Genomic DNA, 16,739 nt, shown 5'->3' on the forward strand with positions numbered 1-16,739 from the left:
GAATCGGCAGCTAAGCGACAGCGCCGAGAAACTCCCTTCCCCCTCCCTCCCCTAGCCGTCCCTGCGAGTCCACCACGCCCTCTATCGGTGGGTATGGGAACCTGCTCCCACCCTTGCGTGACGTGCGACGTAAAGGCTCGTCCTACAGCAGCTCCGATGTTAAAATTGTCGTGGTTGAAGGCGCACAGAATTGCTATCGGCGAGAACACGCAGCGAAGTAGGGAGAAACCAAAGCCTGCATGCATAATTTTCTTACTGCAGGCCCCCTTACTCTTTTCCCCTATTCCCCTTCCGCAACTCTCACCTTGGAAGGGACGAGCGATTGGACGCTTTTACTGCAGAAGCGCACGAGGCGCTGGCTTGACCTTATTTGAGCTGGCAGGTCAGATTGGCGCTACGAGGAACGAGCGGTTTACTGGATTTGTACCCGGAGTAATATAGCTTTCGCTCTAAAAGAGAGAGGGACAAGGGAGACGGAGAGTGGAACATGGGGTGACCGACTGCTCGCAGTAAACGTCAATTATAACGAAGTCAGTGGAGCAAAAACCTGGCGGTCGTTGTAAGCGATACTTCGTTAACAACTGGGATGACTTGGTCCTTATGCATTTCAGTGGGGCAGATGAACCTTCCATCCAGAATTACCGACTGTTCGAAGTAAACCCTCGTGATTACGAAGTCATTGTAACAAGTTCATTACAAACGATAATTCGTTAAAAGCGAAAATGACTTGCTTTTTATTCGCTGCAATGGGATCAATGAAACACTTCGTATAACGACAGATTCCGAATAAAGTGATTTCGCTATAAGAAGTGCTAACTGTATACAACTCGTACTCTTTCCAGAGGTGTGTTTATGAAAAGATGACGAGGACTGATACCAAAGCTCGGGAAATCTCGAAATGGCCGTCGAACCAGGTAGAAGATGGGCAAGAAAGGCAAGCCACACTTGGTTTTGCCACCTTTCCAGATCTGTACAGATAGCGCTAGCTTCGAACCTAGATCCCACATTTATAAATGAAAGTAAAAGCCTGACATAGACCACATCGTGCTACAATCATGTGCTTGCAAAGCACATGACCCCCCCCCCCTGTTTATAACTTTTGTTTCCTGCTTTGTCTTGTCGCAACTATTCTGCTTCAGTTATATCCCATTTGGTTTCCGAATGCACTCAGCTTTCTGCAAGCAGGGTTTTGAGCCATGCCGTTGTCCTTGAAGCACAAAGCCGCAAAGCCGATCTTACTTGAATATCCTCATAATAGTGTCCCAGACACACTCGCGAATAATTTGACAAGGTTGAGTCGCTCCTCTGAACGGCTGTAAGGGCACTTCCATTGAGATATTTTCTGTCGTGCGTGCCTCGGGGTGCGCTTACGGATACGCTCAAAATTAATTACTAGTTAGGCTGCACCTGAACGATGTCATTTCTTAGAGGTCAACAGAATAGGTGCCGATTCTAACACATCAAAAACAAACAAATCCTTTACAGTACTAAATGATAAGATTGGCGCAAATTTAAAGCAGCTATTGAAGCAGATAAAAAGGGAGGCAGTCACTAGAAACGAAGACGAATAAAAACGAAGCCGTCCCCTCCCCCCTTCTCCGCCTGCGATTGCCTTTCTTTCGCGCTACCGCTGCGATTTCCATAAGAAAGGAGCTTCACACAATATGACATCTTCGAACTTTTTGAGGTTTAACGCACCGAAGCTACACCTGAGCTACGCTATGAGGCACGCGGTAGCGGAGGGCTACGGATTAGTTTCCACCGTGCGTGTATGTTTTAACGTACGCCGAAATCTCAACACACGGGCGTTTTCATTTTTCGCCTCTATCAGAAAAACGGCCACCTGAGCTGGGATCAAGCCCGCGTCCTTGGCCTCAGCAGTGCGAAGTACAATGCAGTCCAGGGGCCGAATTCTCTAAAACGACGAGGCGTCGTTTTGAAACGACGGGGTAGCGCCATGCAAATGCATGTGTTCTGGGGTTGGGGCCGTCGCTTTGGGGCGACCCGCAGGGGCAATCACCGCAGAAAAGCGCCGTGGCAAGGGCGCGAAGCGACAAGTGAAGCGACGGGGGGGCAGTGGGTGTCACTTCGAGCCCTTGCCACGGCGCTTTTCTGCGGTGATTGCCCCTGCGGGTCGCCCCAAAGCGACGGCCCCAACCCCAGAACACATGCATTTGCATGGCGCTACCCCGTCGTTTCAAAACGACGCCTCGTCGTTTTAGAGAATTCGGCCCCAGGTCTTCCCCATCCCCACCAAAATGGTTGCAGCGCAATCGGGAGAAAATGGCGGAGAAGTTCTGTGAAGCGTCGTCAAATTTCCTAAAACATAGACAAAAAATAGTGGCAATGCCCTCCACCTGCAAGATCGCTATTTTCCCGCCACGCAGTTCTGTTAGGTGGAACTCTCGACGGATTAATTGCACGAATCTATGGTAGATATTTCATTTAATGAGGCCTACCCTGTACACAATGCAGGATATCAGAGTAGGCTTCCAGTTACACGAAATCCACTCAGTGCGGGGATGTAGCTATTAAAGCATTATTTAAAGCGAAGCGGCTGCTGCAGTGAATTCTGAATGCGACTGTGGTTTACTCCGAGTAGGTAGTAAGTGCACCCCATCGAAATATTTTTAATGCGTAGCATTCTTTGCCGAGTACCCCACAGCCAGGACCGTGTAACGCCGCGCATTTCCACAAAAATGCAGATATTGAGGATGTTCCACCTGTAATCGCCATAATGGCGTTAATGAAGATAACTGGTAGCACGAAATTTTGAAAAACTAAAATATAATAAATTACGGGAAATGACGAACCGTGTAACGCCCCCGCATTTCCACAATAATGCAGATTTCGCGAAAGTTCCAAATGCAATCGTTATAATAACATAAATAGAGATCATTGGTCCGACGAAATTAAAAAAAAAACTAGAATTAAGAAAAATATTAAGAAATTACGGAAAATGGTGGAACGTATAGCGCATGGCATTGCACAATAATGCATATTTTGTACAGCCCCGACACCACCAACGGCAAACGATAAACCACTTGCGGTTTCGAGGCCATCCTGCCCTTAACTGCGTTCCCCTATAGTCTGTCGTGAAGCGCGCGCCGTTGCGCTCAAACGGCACTTCTGCAAAAACCGGTCGCTCCGAAAATGAGAAAAAAAAAATCGCGATGAATTCCAACCCATAGGAGGACTACTGGACGTAATGTTAGTGTTGGGTGATACATTTCTACCCAGTGAATCATTCGTGTGATAGCTTGATAAGAATGAGAAGGCGTTGTGCAGCTACAAACTTTCGGGTTTATGAAGCGCTGAGTTTATATCTTAACTGCAGGGCTCATTCGGAGATTTTTCGTGTCCACCAGGAGTACGCAGCTGCCATGCCCCTCAGTCGTGTTCCTCAGCCTTGCTTATCAGGCATTTGTGGAAGCGAAGTCCTCATCACTAACAATGACGCCGGAATGTTGCAATCGGGCGGATAGACAACTGGATTGCGGAAACGGGGAGGCAAGTCGCTAGGCTCACCGACCGTGGCCTCCGCGATCGGCTACCGGCGGCGCGCCGTTGCAGCCGATCGCGGAGGCCACGCACCGACAGAGATAGTACAGCGAAAAAGAAATAGAGGGCGCATGAGTCAGCACTCCCCGCACATGCGCATTGCGGTTCGTCCTCCAACGTTCCGCACTCGAGCCGATGAGCTTGTTTGTATGCCGCCGCGTTTAAACCGCGGCCGCTAGTCTCGCTCTCTCAGTTGGCCTTTCGCGCTTGGGGAACATGGATGGTGAATTAAATGCAGCAGCTGTAGCAAGACGTTCTCTCGACGGCAAAGTAAAGCTTTTTTACTTAAGGGGTTAAGGTAGATGTCCTCTGCAAGATTTATTAGGGGCGAAGCCCTTTAGAGGCTGCGGCTGTTGGCGTCTCCTGTCGCCGCCGTAATCGTCGTCTCATGTAGTCACGGTGCTAAAACACCGGGAAACTAGTTTACGCCTCGCGCTAGAACGTAACGCGTACTAAAAAAACCCCGGTACACTGGTTTAAGCTTCGCTCTGGAGCGCCTTGTAAGAGTACTAAGAAAACACCGTGACACTCATTTACGCCTTGCGCTAGAGAGCTTCGTGCTTCAAAGACAAGAGACTTCTATAGCTAAGCTGTATACCTGTAGGCCCCAACGGTTTCATCTCCGTTGGCAAATACGCCAAGGCGCCAAGAACACCTTTTACACTGCATGCTTCGCCCCTGCCCAGGTTTCGTTAGGAGATTGTCCGGGATTTTTACTTATAGCCTTAGGCTAGACGTCCTTTGCAACATTTTACTTCGCCCCTAAGGTGTACTCCAGTTTCGTCCCACGACAGTCCCAGTTTCTAGACGAGACCCACTGCGGGGTGTGAGACGTTGCACCGCGCGCGCTCACCCGTGGTGCCGTAGAGCGTCGGTTCGAGCGCTTTCCTCTGGCGAGCCCTGAGGAAGACCCGGGAGATGGATCCCCACGGGGAGCGGCCGTCGCGGCGCTTCTTGGGCTTGCCCGGGGCGCCACCGCGCGGGGCGCTGGTGTCCGACGAGCCGCTGCTCTGGTAGATCTCCTCGGCCGAACGCGAGAGGACGCCCGGGTGCTGCGCCGAGCTGGAAGACGCCACCGACATGGGAGACTTCTTGGGACTGTCCATGGCGCCGCTGCCGCTGCTCGCTGCGCACGTGGACAGAGAGAAGAGAAGGCGACAAAAGAGGAAGCATGAGCGACTATCTTATTTTAAAGGGAAGCTTTACTACTTTCGTCCAACGGTTTCGCCGCGGATGCGTAAGTCCTTTTGACCGCACCCCCACACCCCTGCGACACCCCTCGTAGCGCATCGCATGATTCTCCGGGCCCGCTATTTCCACTATTTCGGCGCTGCGCACACGTAGGCCCCGTTTTCAGTCGTTCTGCGCAACTAGCGGCGGCCGCCGATCGGCCGCCGACCAACCGCGCAGCCTCCCACGCATCCGCCGCTGGGTCGTCTCGGACTACGTGACTCGTTTTGCGCGGCGAAGCGCCGGCGAAGCGCCGTATATGAAAGCGACGCCGGGCCTCCTCTTGTGACCGTTGCACGGGACCGAACGGCTTTGAGCCGTGGTCGGAAATACAGCTACATTAAAAGTTAACGAAGCGAAACCAAGACTCAACCAGACTAAGCCAAGCTTTTGCTTTGCATATCCAAGGGCAGCTGAGCCAAGCCGCAGCCATTTTTTTCTCGATATTTGGTGCGTGTGGGTGTGAAGCCCGCATCCACAAATTTCGCGAAAATGAAGTTAACGAACGCCAAAGTTTCAGAATCTAAGCATGCCTTAGAACTTTGACCAGCCCCAAGAGATTCTACAAAATGCGCCACATCCTCGATGGCGCATTACTTGCACTTGGGTTTCGTGCCCACACAATCTCCCCTGGAGCCGAGGGAACGCTCCCATCCCGATAGTTTCGGAAAGGGGTGGTTTAATAATCAGGTTAGGGGCGAAGTTGCCTTCCGACCCCTGCGCAGGATTGTTGTAAATAAATGACCCAGTCACGGTGCATCTACCATCAAAAGAAGATGAGACGGTACCTCGCAGCCGATGCCTCATAGGTGGCGTCAAGATGGCGCTGCTGCTGTTACCAAGTTCTTCGCTCCCTTGTTTTATAAATATGCTTAGAGAGTACGTTTTCTCGAAGGCGGCATTTGGTCTGCTCTGTAAGCCGCTTGATATAGCCGTTAAACTACGGCAATGTGACGCCCGTATCGACTGCGCCGAACCAGTCATACGTGATAGCAGGACCCTCACCCTCGATAAAACAAGCTTAACCGGAAGGAGCCGCAATATTCACGCTAATCTTGGTCTGCTTTACATCGCTGCCTACACTGGCGCACCTGAAGAAATGAAAACCAGCAACGGCAGTATAGCAGCCAAAGCCTAGGCACCGCAAGGGAAAAAAAAATCCGCTACCAATATGTCGAAGCGGCAACGATGAGGGAACGCGAAGCCTTCAAAAATCAAGTTCAACACCGAGCGAATTGACCCAGAAATGAGAGGAGCGAGTTTATTCGGCTAATTATGCGCTTCCACGCACCTCCTCTCCAAATCCGAACTGCTTCGACCTTGCCGAAATGGCGCAATCGGGTAGACGTCGGCTTCACAACGCAAGGAACCCAGGTTCGATCCCGACGACAGCAACCGTTTTAACTCTTCTTCACTTCAGCAACGATCACCATCATCATCTTCAGAGAAAGTTGACTTTCCTGCAGTGCTTTTTGGGTGCACTACACACGACATAGTGAGAGGCTCAAAGCTTCGCTCTAAAAGAACACAACTTGCGCGTTTCCCGGGTTCAAACGACCACCCTCCGAACGACGCTGCGCGAAATGAGGATGCAACGCACCACGGTGGCTGGGGCTGGAGTCGTAGCCCAGGGAGACGACGGGAGGCTCGCTTCCGACAGCGGGGCTGCGGCAGCTCCTGCGCGAGGGCGTGCCGCCCTGCTGGAAGCCGTTGCTGCTGCCGGCCACCCCGTGCAGGCTCTCCACGTCCGACAGGTACGTCAGCTTGTCCTGCACCTGCAGCATCCACCACGCATCATCATCAGCATCAGCCTGTCTGCGCCCACTGTAGGGCAAAGGCCTCTCCCATATATCCACCTCGCATCCACGGTTTATCGTTGGACGCAGAAAACCGAATGAATAAAGCGCGCTTTTGTGGTGTTTTGTTCCTGCGTGCTAGGCACTGCGTGTCCAGCGTCGACGCAGCGAAAAACCGGCAATGAAGGGGCGTACGACGCCGTCATCGTCGTCGTCGTCAAAAAAAAAAAAAAAAAACCCCAGCTGTTCGCCGGGTGTCATCTATCCAAGCTAGTTATCGGGCCGCCGGCCACCCGACGACCTGCAGATGATCATTCCTGTCCATTTTTGTGGACGTTAGAAAGAAGAAAATGAAGCCGTTCCACTCATTGGGCCTCTTCGATTTTCCACTTCTGGCTCCCCGCGGGCTGCCCGCGGGTAGTCCGAGGATTCCCCGAAGCCATAGGGATACACGGGAAAATCGAATGTTGGACTGCTTCTCGGTGAGTCCGCGGTGAGCCCGAGACTGTAAATCGAAGAGGCCCATTGTGAAAGCTGTCGGAAGTGCAGAGCAGTGATTCGCCATAATGGGCTGTAGCGCCGTTACCCGCTCACCGCTACCACTCAATGTAATTCAAATTTCCCGCCTTCGAAGTGCTCGCGCACCTCCTGCATGAAACTGCGCCAGCGGGAGTTCTGTTCTTTTTAAATGCAGAGCACTTTAGGCGCCCGCCTTGTCGTGCTAGCTCGCTCGCTCGACCCAAGTATATAGAGCACCAAGGCGGCGTCCCGAGGTAACTGTTGTTCGCGGTGTACCCCATCAGAGGCTTCGAAAGTCAAGTGGTTTATATAGTCACAACCGTTCGATACTTGTGAAACGCTAGCGCTTGTCATACATCTTTCGTCGTTCACCACATCTTCACCGGTTTTTCGCTGCATGGAGGTTGGCCTTAAGGAGGACAAGATGGAAGAAATGGGGGAGATTATCAGGAAGGAGGAAGGATAAAATGTGGTTATCAGGAGAACGGGTCTCGTTTCGTTTTTACGAATCCTAAAGCCAACGTCAGCAGCGGACGGGGTACTCTGGTGGGGCTTGAATGGCGGGACATGAAGGACCACGCGTAGCGACGCAGCCAACCGTTTATTGAGGTTTCAGTGCGAAGCAGTAAATCTCTAACCATCCCAATTTTCATTCCAGTGAAGCCGCTTTACTCGGCGCAGCTCCGGCGTTTATTTTCGCCACCGCCGACGCCTCTCTCATGAATGTTATTTCCCGGTGTCTTTCTCGTTTAAGCACGCGCACACTAGCGGTGGCCGGTTTATGCGTGCACGCGCGGGGCTATACGTTTCATGCGCTCACTGGTGACATGTAAGTTGTGCTGGCGGGAGGCTTACACGTGAACGTCAAACAGCCGAACGCGATCTGTCTGTTGTCTTCACTGGTCGAGCGGATTGGGTGGTGTGTTAATGCAGACAGTAAGATGCCTACGACTCTTGAGGGAAACAGACAGCCGCATGTTTGTTCGCTAGAATAAAGTTCGAGCCATTCCAAGTTCCATTCAGCTGAACGGTTTGGAAGTATGCTCAATCGCAAATTACAAACAAACTCGGTTTGTTTCGTGCACTCGGTTGACTGCGTCCAGCTTCGAAAGTCATCCATGTTCACAGAATTGAAGGGCACTAATTTTTCTTTATCCTTTTATATACTAAATTACGGGTGTGATTTGTGCAGTAATTACGTTAACTAATGAAGGGATTAGTACAGTAAACGGTAAAGGGGACTATCATAGCACTTTCTTCAAACAGGCTGTATACTAAGCCATGACAAAAAAGGATGTATCAGCTACGCAACTGTGTACCTTCAAAAAACAACATTAGCATTTTATGCGACGCGATCACGCCAATCTCGCTAAATCCGTGATGGCGCACCCTATTTACGATCCCACAAGACGTATTAACGACTGAGGCAGGATATAAAAACGTCGGTGCGCATGACGTTTAGTACCGCTAAAAGAACTCTTTTAGCGCTCTTAAAAACCCTTGCCTTTCGCTTCGGCATTTTAAACATCAAGCTTAACCACCTACTCCTTTCGCTTTCCGGCTAAGCGGCCAACATGGCAGGCTCGAAATTTTTCCCTCTTAACTCCATTTTCCGTGCCTTGGTGCCTTTCTGGAGTCTCCACCCAACGCGTTACGAGCGTCTTCACAGCCTGTCCCTGCAGTAAAAGTCAAAACGACTGTTTGGAGTGCCTTTTAGTGTGTCTATGGCTTCACACAGAGCACATTCATCAAGACTGCAGCCATGGGAGCTCATGGTGTGGCAAGCTTTAAAGCAACATAAAAGGCCTTAACCGCAACGCAGGCTTCACAAAAAAGTCAACGTCTCGAGGCACATCTAAGCATCATCCAATGGAGTCCCACAAAGCTGGGACTGACTGAACACATCCACAGTCATATATCACAGGAAGTGATACTGGACCAGCTACGAAAGTACATATGAAAGTACGTTTCCCGAATCATTCCTTCCAGATTATGCTAAACCACAATGTTGGTTCTTTCGGCGCTATTAATGATTTTGATACGTGAGATTGTTACTTGATGACTCTTACGAGGATGTGCAGAAGAATACGTTGATGGCCAAGTTGGTACTAAGCTATGGAACACATGACAGAGCGAAGGATGAATGAAGATATTGAAGGCACACGGGACAAGCGCTAACTGGGTGAGGAGGTAGTGGATGGCGCGAAATGGCTTACATCGGTAGCTCAGTTCCCTGCGCGTATTCGCAGGATAATTTACACACACATATTATCCATTAAATACGCAGTTGGTACCATGTGCCTTCGCGATGTCATTTGTTCATCAGCTTACCAGGACCGTCCCTCAACTTTTTTACACTGAAAGCCCTTAGCAGTGTCAGTTCCTTGAGCACGTACGTTCTCCAGCTTCCGCACTCCTGATCAAACTGCAGTTCCCCCCACACCCACCTGACTGATTTGATTGCGGGGTTTTAACGCGCCGACGCAACGCAGGCGATGAGGCGCGCCGTAGTGGAGGGCTCCGGATTAATTTTGACCACCTGGGGATTTTTAACGTGCGCCGAAATCTCGAACACACGAGCGTTTTTGCTTTTCGCCTCCATCAGAAAAGCGGCCGCCGCGTCCGGGAATCGAACCCGCGACCTCGTGCTCAGCTGCGCAACGCCTTAGCCACTGAGCCACCGCGGCGGGTCCCCACACCCACCTGCTGCAGCTGTTCCTGGAGCTGCTTCACCTGGGCCTCCTTGATGCCCAGCTGCGCCCGCAGAGCCACGCTGCGCTCCGCCTCGTCGCGCGCGTGCTTCAGCAGGTTCCATCGCTCCCGGTCGCACTCCTCCCGCTCCTGCGCCAGCTGCAACAACCACCAACAACAACCACCTTGTTTCAAACTATCGCGACAACAAAACTCCTCCCTCCTCCCACGCACTAGATGCGACGAAAAGAATGAAGGACGCTCACGATAACGCGTAAACCTTGAAGGTAGCGAAGCTGTACGCAACCATTACGACCATCACGAAGGTTCATGAACACGATTGCAGCCAATTTGCTTCTTCGCTGCCGCAACGATCTTTACTTACGCGAAGAAGTGCGCGCTGCCGCGCACTGTGGAGAGGGCGAGTTAACCCCATGCATGGCAGCCGCTGTAACCGCGACGGCCGCTGTTTGGCCTGGGCTTAACGCCGCAGAACCGGCTTCAACCGAAACTTGCATTTACCATTTTTCACCATTGAACTGAATTGGAACAAGTTACGATAAAAGCAGGACCGGTCAACCAGCCATCCACTCACACGCGCAAGCTGAACTGATTTCAGCAAGCGGCAAGCGCAGGAGCACCGCGCGGACATCTTTGGCGCAACAAGCGCGTAGCAATACGTTCGCCGTACGCTGGTACGCGTGCTTACGCCGATCTACGTCGATGCGCGAGCATGTAGGTATTGCCCAGTGTCCATGTGGTTGGCGCCGTAAGTCACCGACCCCCCCACGGAGCCATCGAGAGTGAAACAGAAGACGATTCCCCTCTCCCACGTGCACGCACCTGCTTGAGGCTGTGGTCGCTGTCGTGCATGCGCTGCTCGTAGTTGCGGATGAAGTCGCGCAGTTCCTTCTCCTTGTCCTCTAGCGTGCCGTACAGCTGCTTCATCTGGTTCAGCAGGTCGAACTTCTCCGCCTTCAGCCGCTTCCGGTCCTGCTTCAGCGCTGTCACCAGGAAGCACATATTATAGGGAGGAAGGGGAGGAGGAGATGTCATCACAAGGCGCACATCCTCCTAGGCAACAGAAGAGAACACATTCGGTCTACTTCTCCACTGTCATCCTAACTGTTTGAAAAATACTTCGTCATTCGAAAAAATCCCGGGCCATCCCTACTAATGTGAAACCTGGGAAGCGGCGAAGCATGCAGTGTATAAGTGTATTCTTGGCGCCTTGGCGTTTTTGCCTACGGAGATGAAACCGTTGTAGTTACAGGTATACAGCTTCGCTGTAAAAGTCTCGTGTCTTTGAAGCACGAAGCGTTCTAGCGCTAGGAGTTTGAAAGCGAATGCCCCTGTGTGTTCTTTTAGTACGCGTTACGTTCTGGCGCGGGGCTTTGGAAAACGAGTGTCCCGGTGTTTTAGTACCGTCACTGCATGAAGCTACGACGACATGACACGGCGGCGACATGAGACGCCGACAGCCCGAGTACCTAAGGGGCGTCGCCCCTAAAACTAGTCTGTCCTTGTGGTTTCCGGAAATATATTGTAAGAGCTGCTTATGGCCAAGGCGACACAGAAATCCGTATCCGGACATATGCTCCCGATGGCGGTGTACCAAAGGTCATGTGCCACTTAACAGAGGATGGATATACGTGCAGTGCCACTAGCTTCGCTCTCTGAGATTTCCACGCAGCAACGATTCATATCTTCATACTTTGTTTCATGATGAACATGTTTCTCCGCCTTCGTTCTTCCCCTGATCTCGCTACCCGGTCGTGCTCGGCAAGGTTTACCCAATAAAGTGGTTGCCCTAGACTCCATGCCTGTGCCTCACAATATTTATTTATGCATGTTTGTATGTATGTATACAATAGAGAGATGGAGAAAAAGTACCACGACGACCAGAGGACGCTACAGAGGCATCCGACATTTACCAACAAAAAACCAGTACCGCGGCATAAATTTTAGAATATGCAGCGTCCTGCCCAAAACACACGTCGTCAAACACATAGAGTCCTTCCGGAAGTCTTCCCTGTCACGCCAATTCGAGGCGAACCCTCTCTCGCGCATATGCTTTGCAGGCAGCGGAAAACTTTTACCGATCATGCATTCATTATTCAGCATACTCCGTTCTGCCTACCGCCACACTTGGCAGCACTTAGCCTTGCCTTTTTCCCTTCTGATATTTACTGCCGTATCCTTAACGCTCACGTCCTTAGCGTTATCGACGTTCGCGGGCTCTTCTTAACGTTAGAGAGGCCACAACTCTTCGGCCCCAACACACCGACCCCAGCGTTAATGAGAGGGAGCACGACGCGGCCCTAAATTTTTAAGCAGCGTATCGACAGCCCCCCCCCCCCCCCCTTCCCTCCTACCTTTTTCCCCCATTCGGGCGACTCTTTTAGTGCAAAAAAAGACAAAGAGAAGTAGAGGTCGCCCCGCTTGTTTCGGTGTTTGCGACGAACCCAATATCCCAAAGTGGCGACTGACTGAGCCGCCGCACGTGTGGCGAGGAAAGACGAAGGTCGATTCTAACCACCTGCAACGGACGCATTCGTCTTCGTACTCGCCCGCCTGTTTCACAAAATGGCGTCTCGGAAAGAAACTGAAAAAAAAATGGCAACTTTGTTTCTGAAGATGGAGGAAGAATGCGAGCGGGCAGGTCGGAACATAAAACGCAGCGGACGGGCCTTTACTATAACGAATATTTATGTGAAATACTTCGACAAGAGGAGGCGGCTGCTTCGAACCTCAACCTCTATTTGTCTTTCTTCTCTCCCTTAGTTTTCCGAGTACCCGAACCATTCTTATCGGGACAAAAACGAATTCTTTTTTTTCCGATTCACAGGGTCACTTTGGCGATAGCTGGGGACTGATAGGAGACGCCGGGTAATGGATACACGTGCGCGCCGGGAGCTTCGGAAAGCGTCTTCGATGTAACGCGCTTTCACCCCGAATAATTCATTATAACGGAGACAAATACAAGAACAAGCGGGAAATATAAACGTGTAACTGCAGTTCAGTGTTCAATCTTCTTAAGTAACTCTGCGCCAGAACTGGACGGGCTGCTGGCTGTTCCTGGCAGCGCAAGATGGACGACCTGGACGGAAGTTATTCGGGTTAGTGACCGGATAATGACAGTGGTTAAAAAAATAATGCCTCCGTTGGAAACAGGGATTACTAAAAAAATGAAAACTGTACGGGATATGAGGCGTCAGAGCATTAGACGGAAAAGCAAAGACACAAGCACGCTTCTCAGAAGGAACGCAGCAAAGAAACGGTTAGCAGCCCTTTGATGATTTTCTACTTTTTTTTTTGTTTTCTAGCTTTTATGGAGGCTGTACTTGTCTTCATGCGGATAGACAGCTCATTCCTTTTAGAGAAAAGAGCTCGTATGGAAGTATTACTAGCACACTTCCTCGGATTTTGTATCTATTCGCTCCTTCGTAATTTTTTTTTCATCATTTTCGCCTTCCTAGCAAAGACGGTTATGGGGGCGTAATAGGTGTCATTATAAAGCTACAGAAAAAGGAATTAAGAAAGAGCGCATTTTTTGAGGCTTCAGCTGGATTGCTTGAGAACGATATCCTATACAAGAAAATACTCACGACAGAACCAAAAATGTGTACACCTTGGTAAAGGTACCATAACAGTAGAACTGACTGCAATACCAAAGTATCCGCCTAACCCTGAAAGGCGGGAAAGCCCACTTTCCTAAAGCAATGTGTTAAATTGGTCGAAGCGCCAGCTAGGCTGCAGTGAAGATTAGAGAACGCGATTAAACTCTTGGTGCAAAAAAGAAGCACGCCAGAGGCAGTTCGAGGGGTGCCGCAGCCGTAGGTCTAGCCCATAATCAAAGCTGAAATATCAGCCTTCGTTGAAAAAAGGTAAAAAAACATAGCCAAATTATCCACGCAAGCGAGGTGGTATTCGCCATCCCCTAATTCAGAGGTGTCGCTTATAAGCAAAATTAACCCTTTCGGCCCTGGCGGTGTCAATTACGCCACCACATAAAAGTCCCTCTAACGCATAGAGATCCAAACCAAAACTACTAGTTTTCCGAAGAATTCTCCTTCAAGGATCGCTATTGCCATAGACATCCATTGTTGCGTTTTAGCGGAGTTGGACGCTACAAAGAATAAGCTCGAGTGAATACAAAATTACGACATTGAGGGCAAAAAAAAAAAAAAAAAACAGAGGTCCTAGTTTTATTCCCAAGCTTATAAATATATAAATATATGCAGTACAAAGCTCACTTTTCATTTGTAGGCTCCCGTGGCCATAAAATTTATAAGAACTTTCAAAAAATTATCCCGCTCTACATAAAATTTTTAATCTCCAGGTGTTCCAATTAATTGCCTCATTATTAAATCAATTAATACGTTCACTGCCCATTGCATTTCTCGTTCGTGGGCTTGTGGGAGCCCTAAAATTTATTAGAACTCACAGAAAACTTCTTCTGCCAGAAAAAAATCAGAGCTGAAAAAGCTCACCCGCTAGTGCGCAGCCGTGGTGAAGAAGAGGCGCTCTTAACAGGTCCTCCTCACCATCGGTTCCGCCTCAACGCAGCACTTACGAACTCCTACCGACATCGCCTCGGTGAAACCACAAACCCTTATTGTGATAACTGTGGTTTGCCAGAAACTGTTGAGCACATTTTATTAGTGTCCGGCGTACAACCAGGAAATGAACCACCTCGCCAAGAAGATCGAGTGCCTCCACAACGGACTTTTATCACTGAAAGCTCTTCTTGGACCATGGACATCTCCATCATCCCAGCGAAATGTATTAGATGCAGGGTTTTGATTATTTACACGACATCGGCGTCACAGAGACAATGTAGAACTTATACATCGTCATCCTGTGAGGCCACCTCGACTTTTACGTGACCCACGGAACACTGCATGTCACCTGATTTTTCACCTCTTCCTTTTTTCCCCTCTCTTTCGCCCTGCTTCCTTTGGAGCCTTTATTCCCTTCACCCCATCCCCGCAGAGTAGCATGTAGGCGAATGCATGCCAAATGAAGAGCTCTCTCTCTCTCTCTCTCTCTCTCTCTCTCTCTCTCTCTCTCTCTCTCTCTCTCTCTCTCTCTCTCTCTCTTACCGGACAGGGCCTCCCTGGCGCTGCTCAGTTCCGCCTGCATCCTGTCGTGGTCCTCTCTGAGGCAGAGGCCCTGCTTCTCCTGGATGGCCCGGAGCTCGTCCAGCTCCTTCTGCAGGTTCAGGTTGTGCTGGGCCAGCTGCCGCTTGTCCTCCTGCAGCCGCTGCAGGCGCTCGTCCACGGGCACCGACTCGTCGTCCTCCGCTTCGTCGCCCTTGCGGCCGTTGGCGAGGGCGGACGACGTCGTGGTCACCTCGTCCGTCTGCACGCTCACGGCAGCCCTGGACTCGCCGCAGTCCTCGAGGGGCAGCCCGTCTGCGGTCACGCCGTGCGCGAGTTGGCAGGCTTGCTCCAGAGGACAGTGAATCCCGTGAGGGAGTAATGCCGACCACGGATCATGCACTCGTAGGCGGTGATACGACGGAACCGATTTATCACCCCTACTCTCGTCTCCCACCAACACACAGATTCTCAACAAGCGCCTCTAAGTCTACGCTCCCGCCATATCAACGAACGTACATGCTATAGAGACGTCACCCCTCCTCCCCTAAAAAAGGACCTCCTACAGTAGACACAGAGAGAAATAATTATTTATTGGAGAGTTTAGCTCCAACCCAAACAGGAGCTGGCTACTCCAGGCATTGGAGTATACAAAAGGTACAATACTTGCCCTAAGGAACCACAAGGGGTTAGATTAAGTACATTGAGACAGCAACGGTCCTTACAGCAGTGGAATAAAGTCCAAAAAAAAACAAAAAAAAACAAGAGAACTATACACATCTATATACAGACGACATCCACGACGCGACACAGATAGTTTTATCCAATATACATAACACCCTTGTGTGTTTCCACACCCATTTCAAAGCGTTTCAGAGGAAAGTGCACTTATTTAATAGTGTTCACACATCTCCGTCATTTGAAAAAAATCCCTTAAGGCAAGGAAGGCTTTCATTTGGTTGCGTACATTGCCCCACGGACCCAACAGTTTCGGCAACGATAGGGGTGTCCGAGATAGCAGGTTAAGCTTATCACTTAGTTTTTTCCGATCGGTCGCATATAGAGGGCACTCAAGCAGGACATGATGTACATCTTCAGTTTGGTGTCCACAAGCACAGCAGGTGTCATCAGCGAATTGAATACGCTAAAGAAATTTCTTGGTGTAGGCCACGTCAAGGCGAAGGCGATGTATTAACGTGTCGACGGAACAAGTGGGCCTACACTTGTGCCCACTGTATGGTTGTCCTCGTGCACTATAACCATTGGCAGGCCTTTTGTGAAATCGTAATGAACTTATAGGAAAACAGTCATGCCATTTATGAGGTGCAAAGCAGCGCAAGATAGACACGGACCAAATAAGAAACAACTGCGGCACAGGCACGACGGAACAGCGGCATCAGCGTGGTGCCGTATCCATTGTAACAGCGTCCCATAGCATGCGAGGCCGAAGCTTTTCTATAACCACGACTTAAAGTCAACGCAAACCGATCGGTGGGGCCGTCTTGCTTGGCCGATTTGTTATAGTTTACGGACGATGAGGTGTGTAGAGAAGATTACAGAAAAGGCTAGCCTTGTGGCCAAGTGCACGGCGCATCGGAAACTTTGATTTGATTGTAGGGTTTAACACGCCGACGCAACGCAGGTGATGAGGCGCGCCGTAGTGGAGGGCTACGGATTAATTTTGACCACTTGGAGTTTTTTAACGTGCGCCGAAATCTCGTAGACACGGGCGTTTTTTGCTTTTCGCCTCCATCAGAAAAGCGGCCGCTGCGGCCGGGAATCGAACCCGCGACCTCGTGCTCAGCAGCACAGCGCCTTAGCCACTGAGCCACCGCGGCGG

The 16,739-nt window shown here is 50.5% G+C and overlaps 1 protein-coding gene across 4 annotated transcripts in view; it reads right to left on the minus strand.

Moving 5' to 3' along the window:
* The window catches only part of Liprin-gamma (liprin protein kazrin), a 179,632-nt gene that overhangs the window by 30,039 nt on the left and 132,854 nt on the right, over nucleotides 1-16,739 (minus strand). For all 4 annotated transcript variants that reach the window (XR_013317663.1, XR_013317662.1, XM_077678057.1 and 1 more), the window contains exons 4-8: nucleotides 14,903-15,214; nucleotides 10,641-10,801; nucleotides 9,810-9,956; nucleotides 6,392-6,566; nucleotides 4,415-4,687 (exon numbers count right to left, since the gene is read on the minus strand). Coding sequence is in view for 2 of the 4 variants with exons in the window: in XM_077678057.1 (XP_077534183.1) it covers nucleotides 4,415-4,687; nucleotides 6,392-6,566; nucleotides 9,810-9,956; nucleotides 10,641-10,801; nucleotides 14,903-15,214 (1,068 nt within the window). In the remaining 2 variants the exon portion in view is untranslated. The remainder of the gene's footprint in view (nucleotides 1-4,414; nucleotides 4,688-6,391; nucleotides 6,567-9,809; nucleotides 9,957-10,640; nucleotides 10,802-14,902; nucleotides 15,215-16,739) is intronic.

The sequence above is a fragment of the Haemaphysalis longicornis genome, unplaced genomic scaffold (genome assembly GCF_048455015.1).
Source record: "Haemaphysalis longicornis isolate Haplotype H1 unplaced genomic scaffold, Haemaphysalis longicornis Haplotype H1 scaffold_7, whole genome shotgun sequence".
In the NCBI taxonomy this organism is placed as follows: Eukaryota; Metazoa; Arthropoda; class Arachnida; order Ixodida; family Ixodidae; genus Haemaphysalis; species Haemaphysalis longicornis.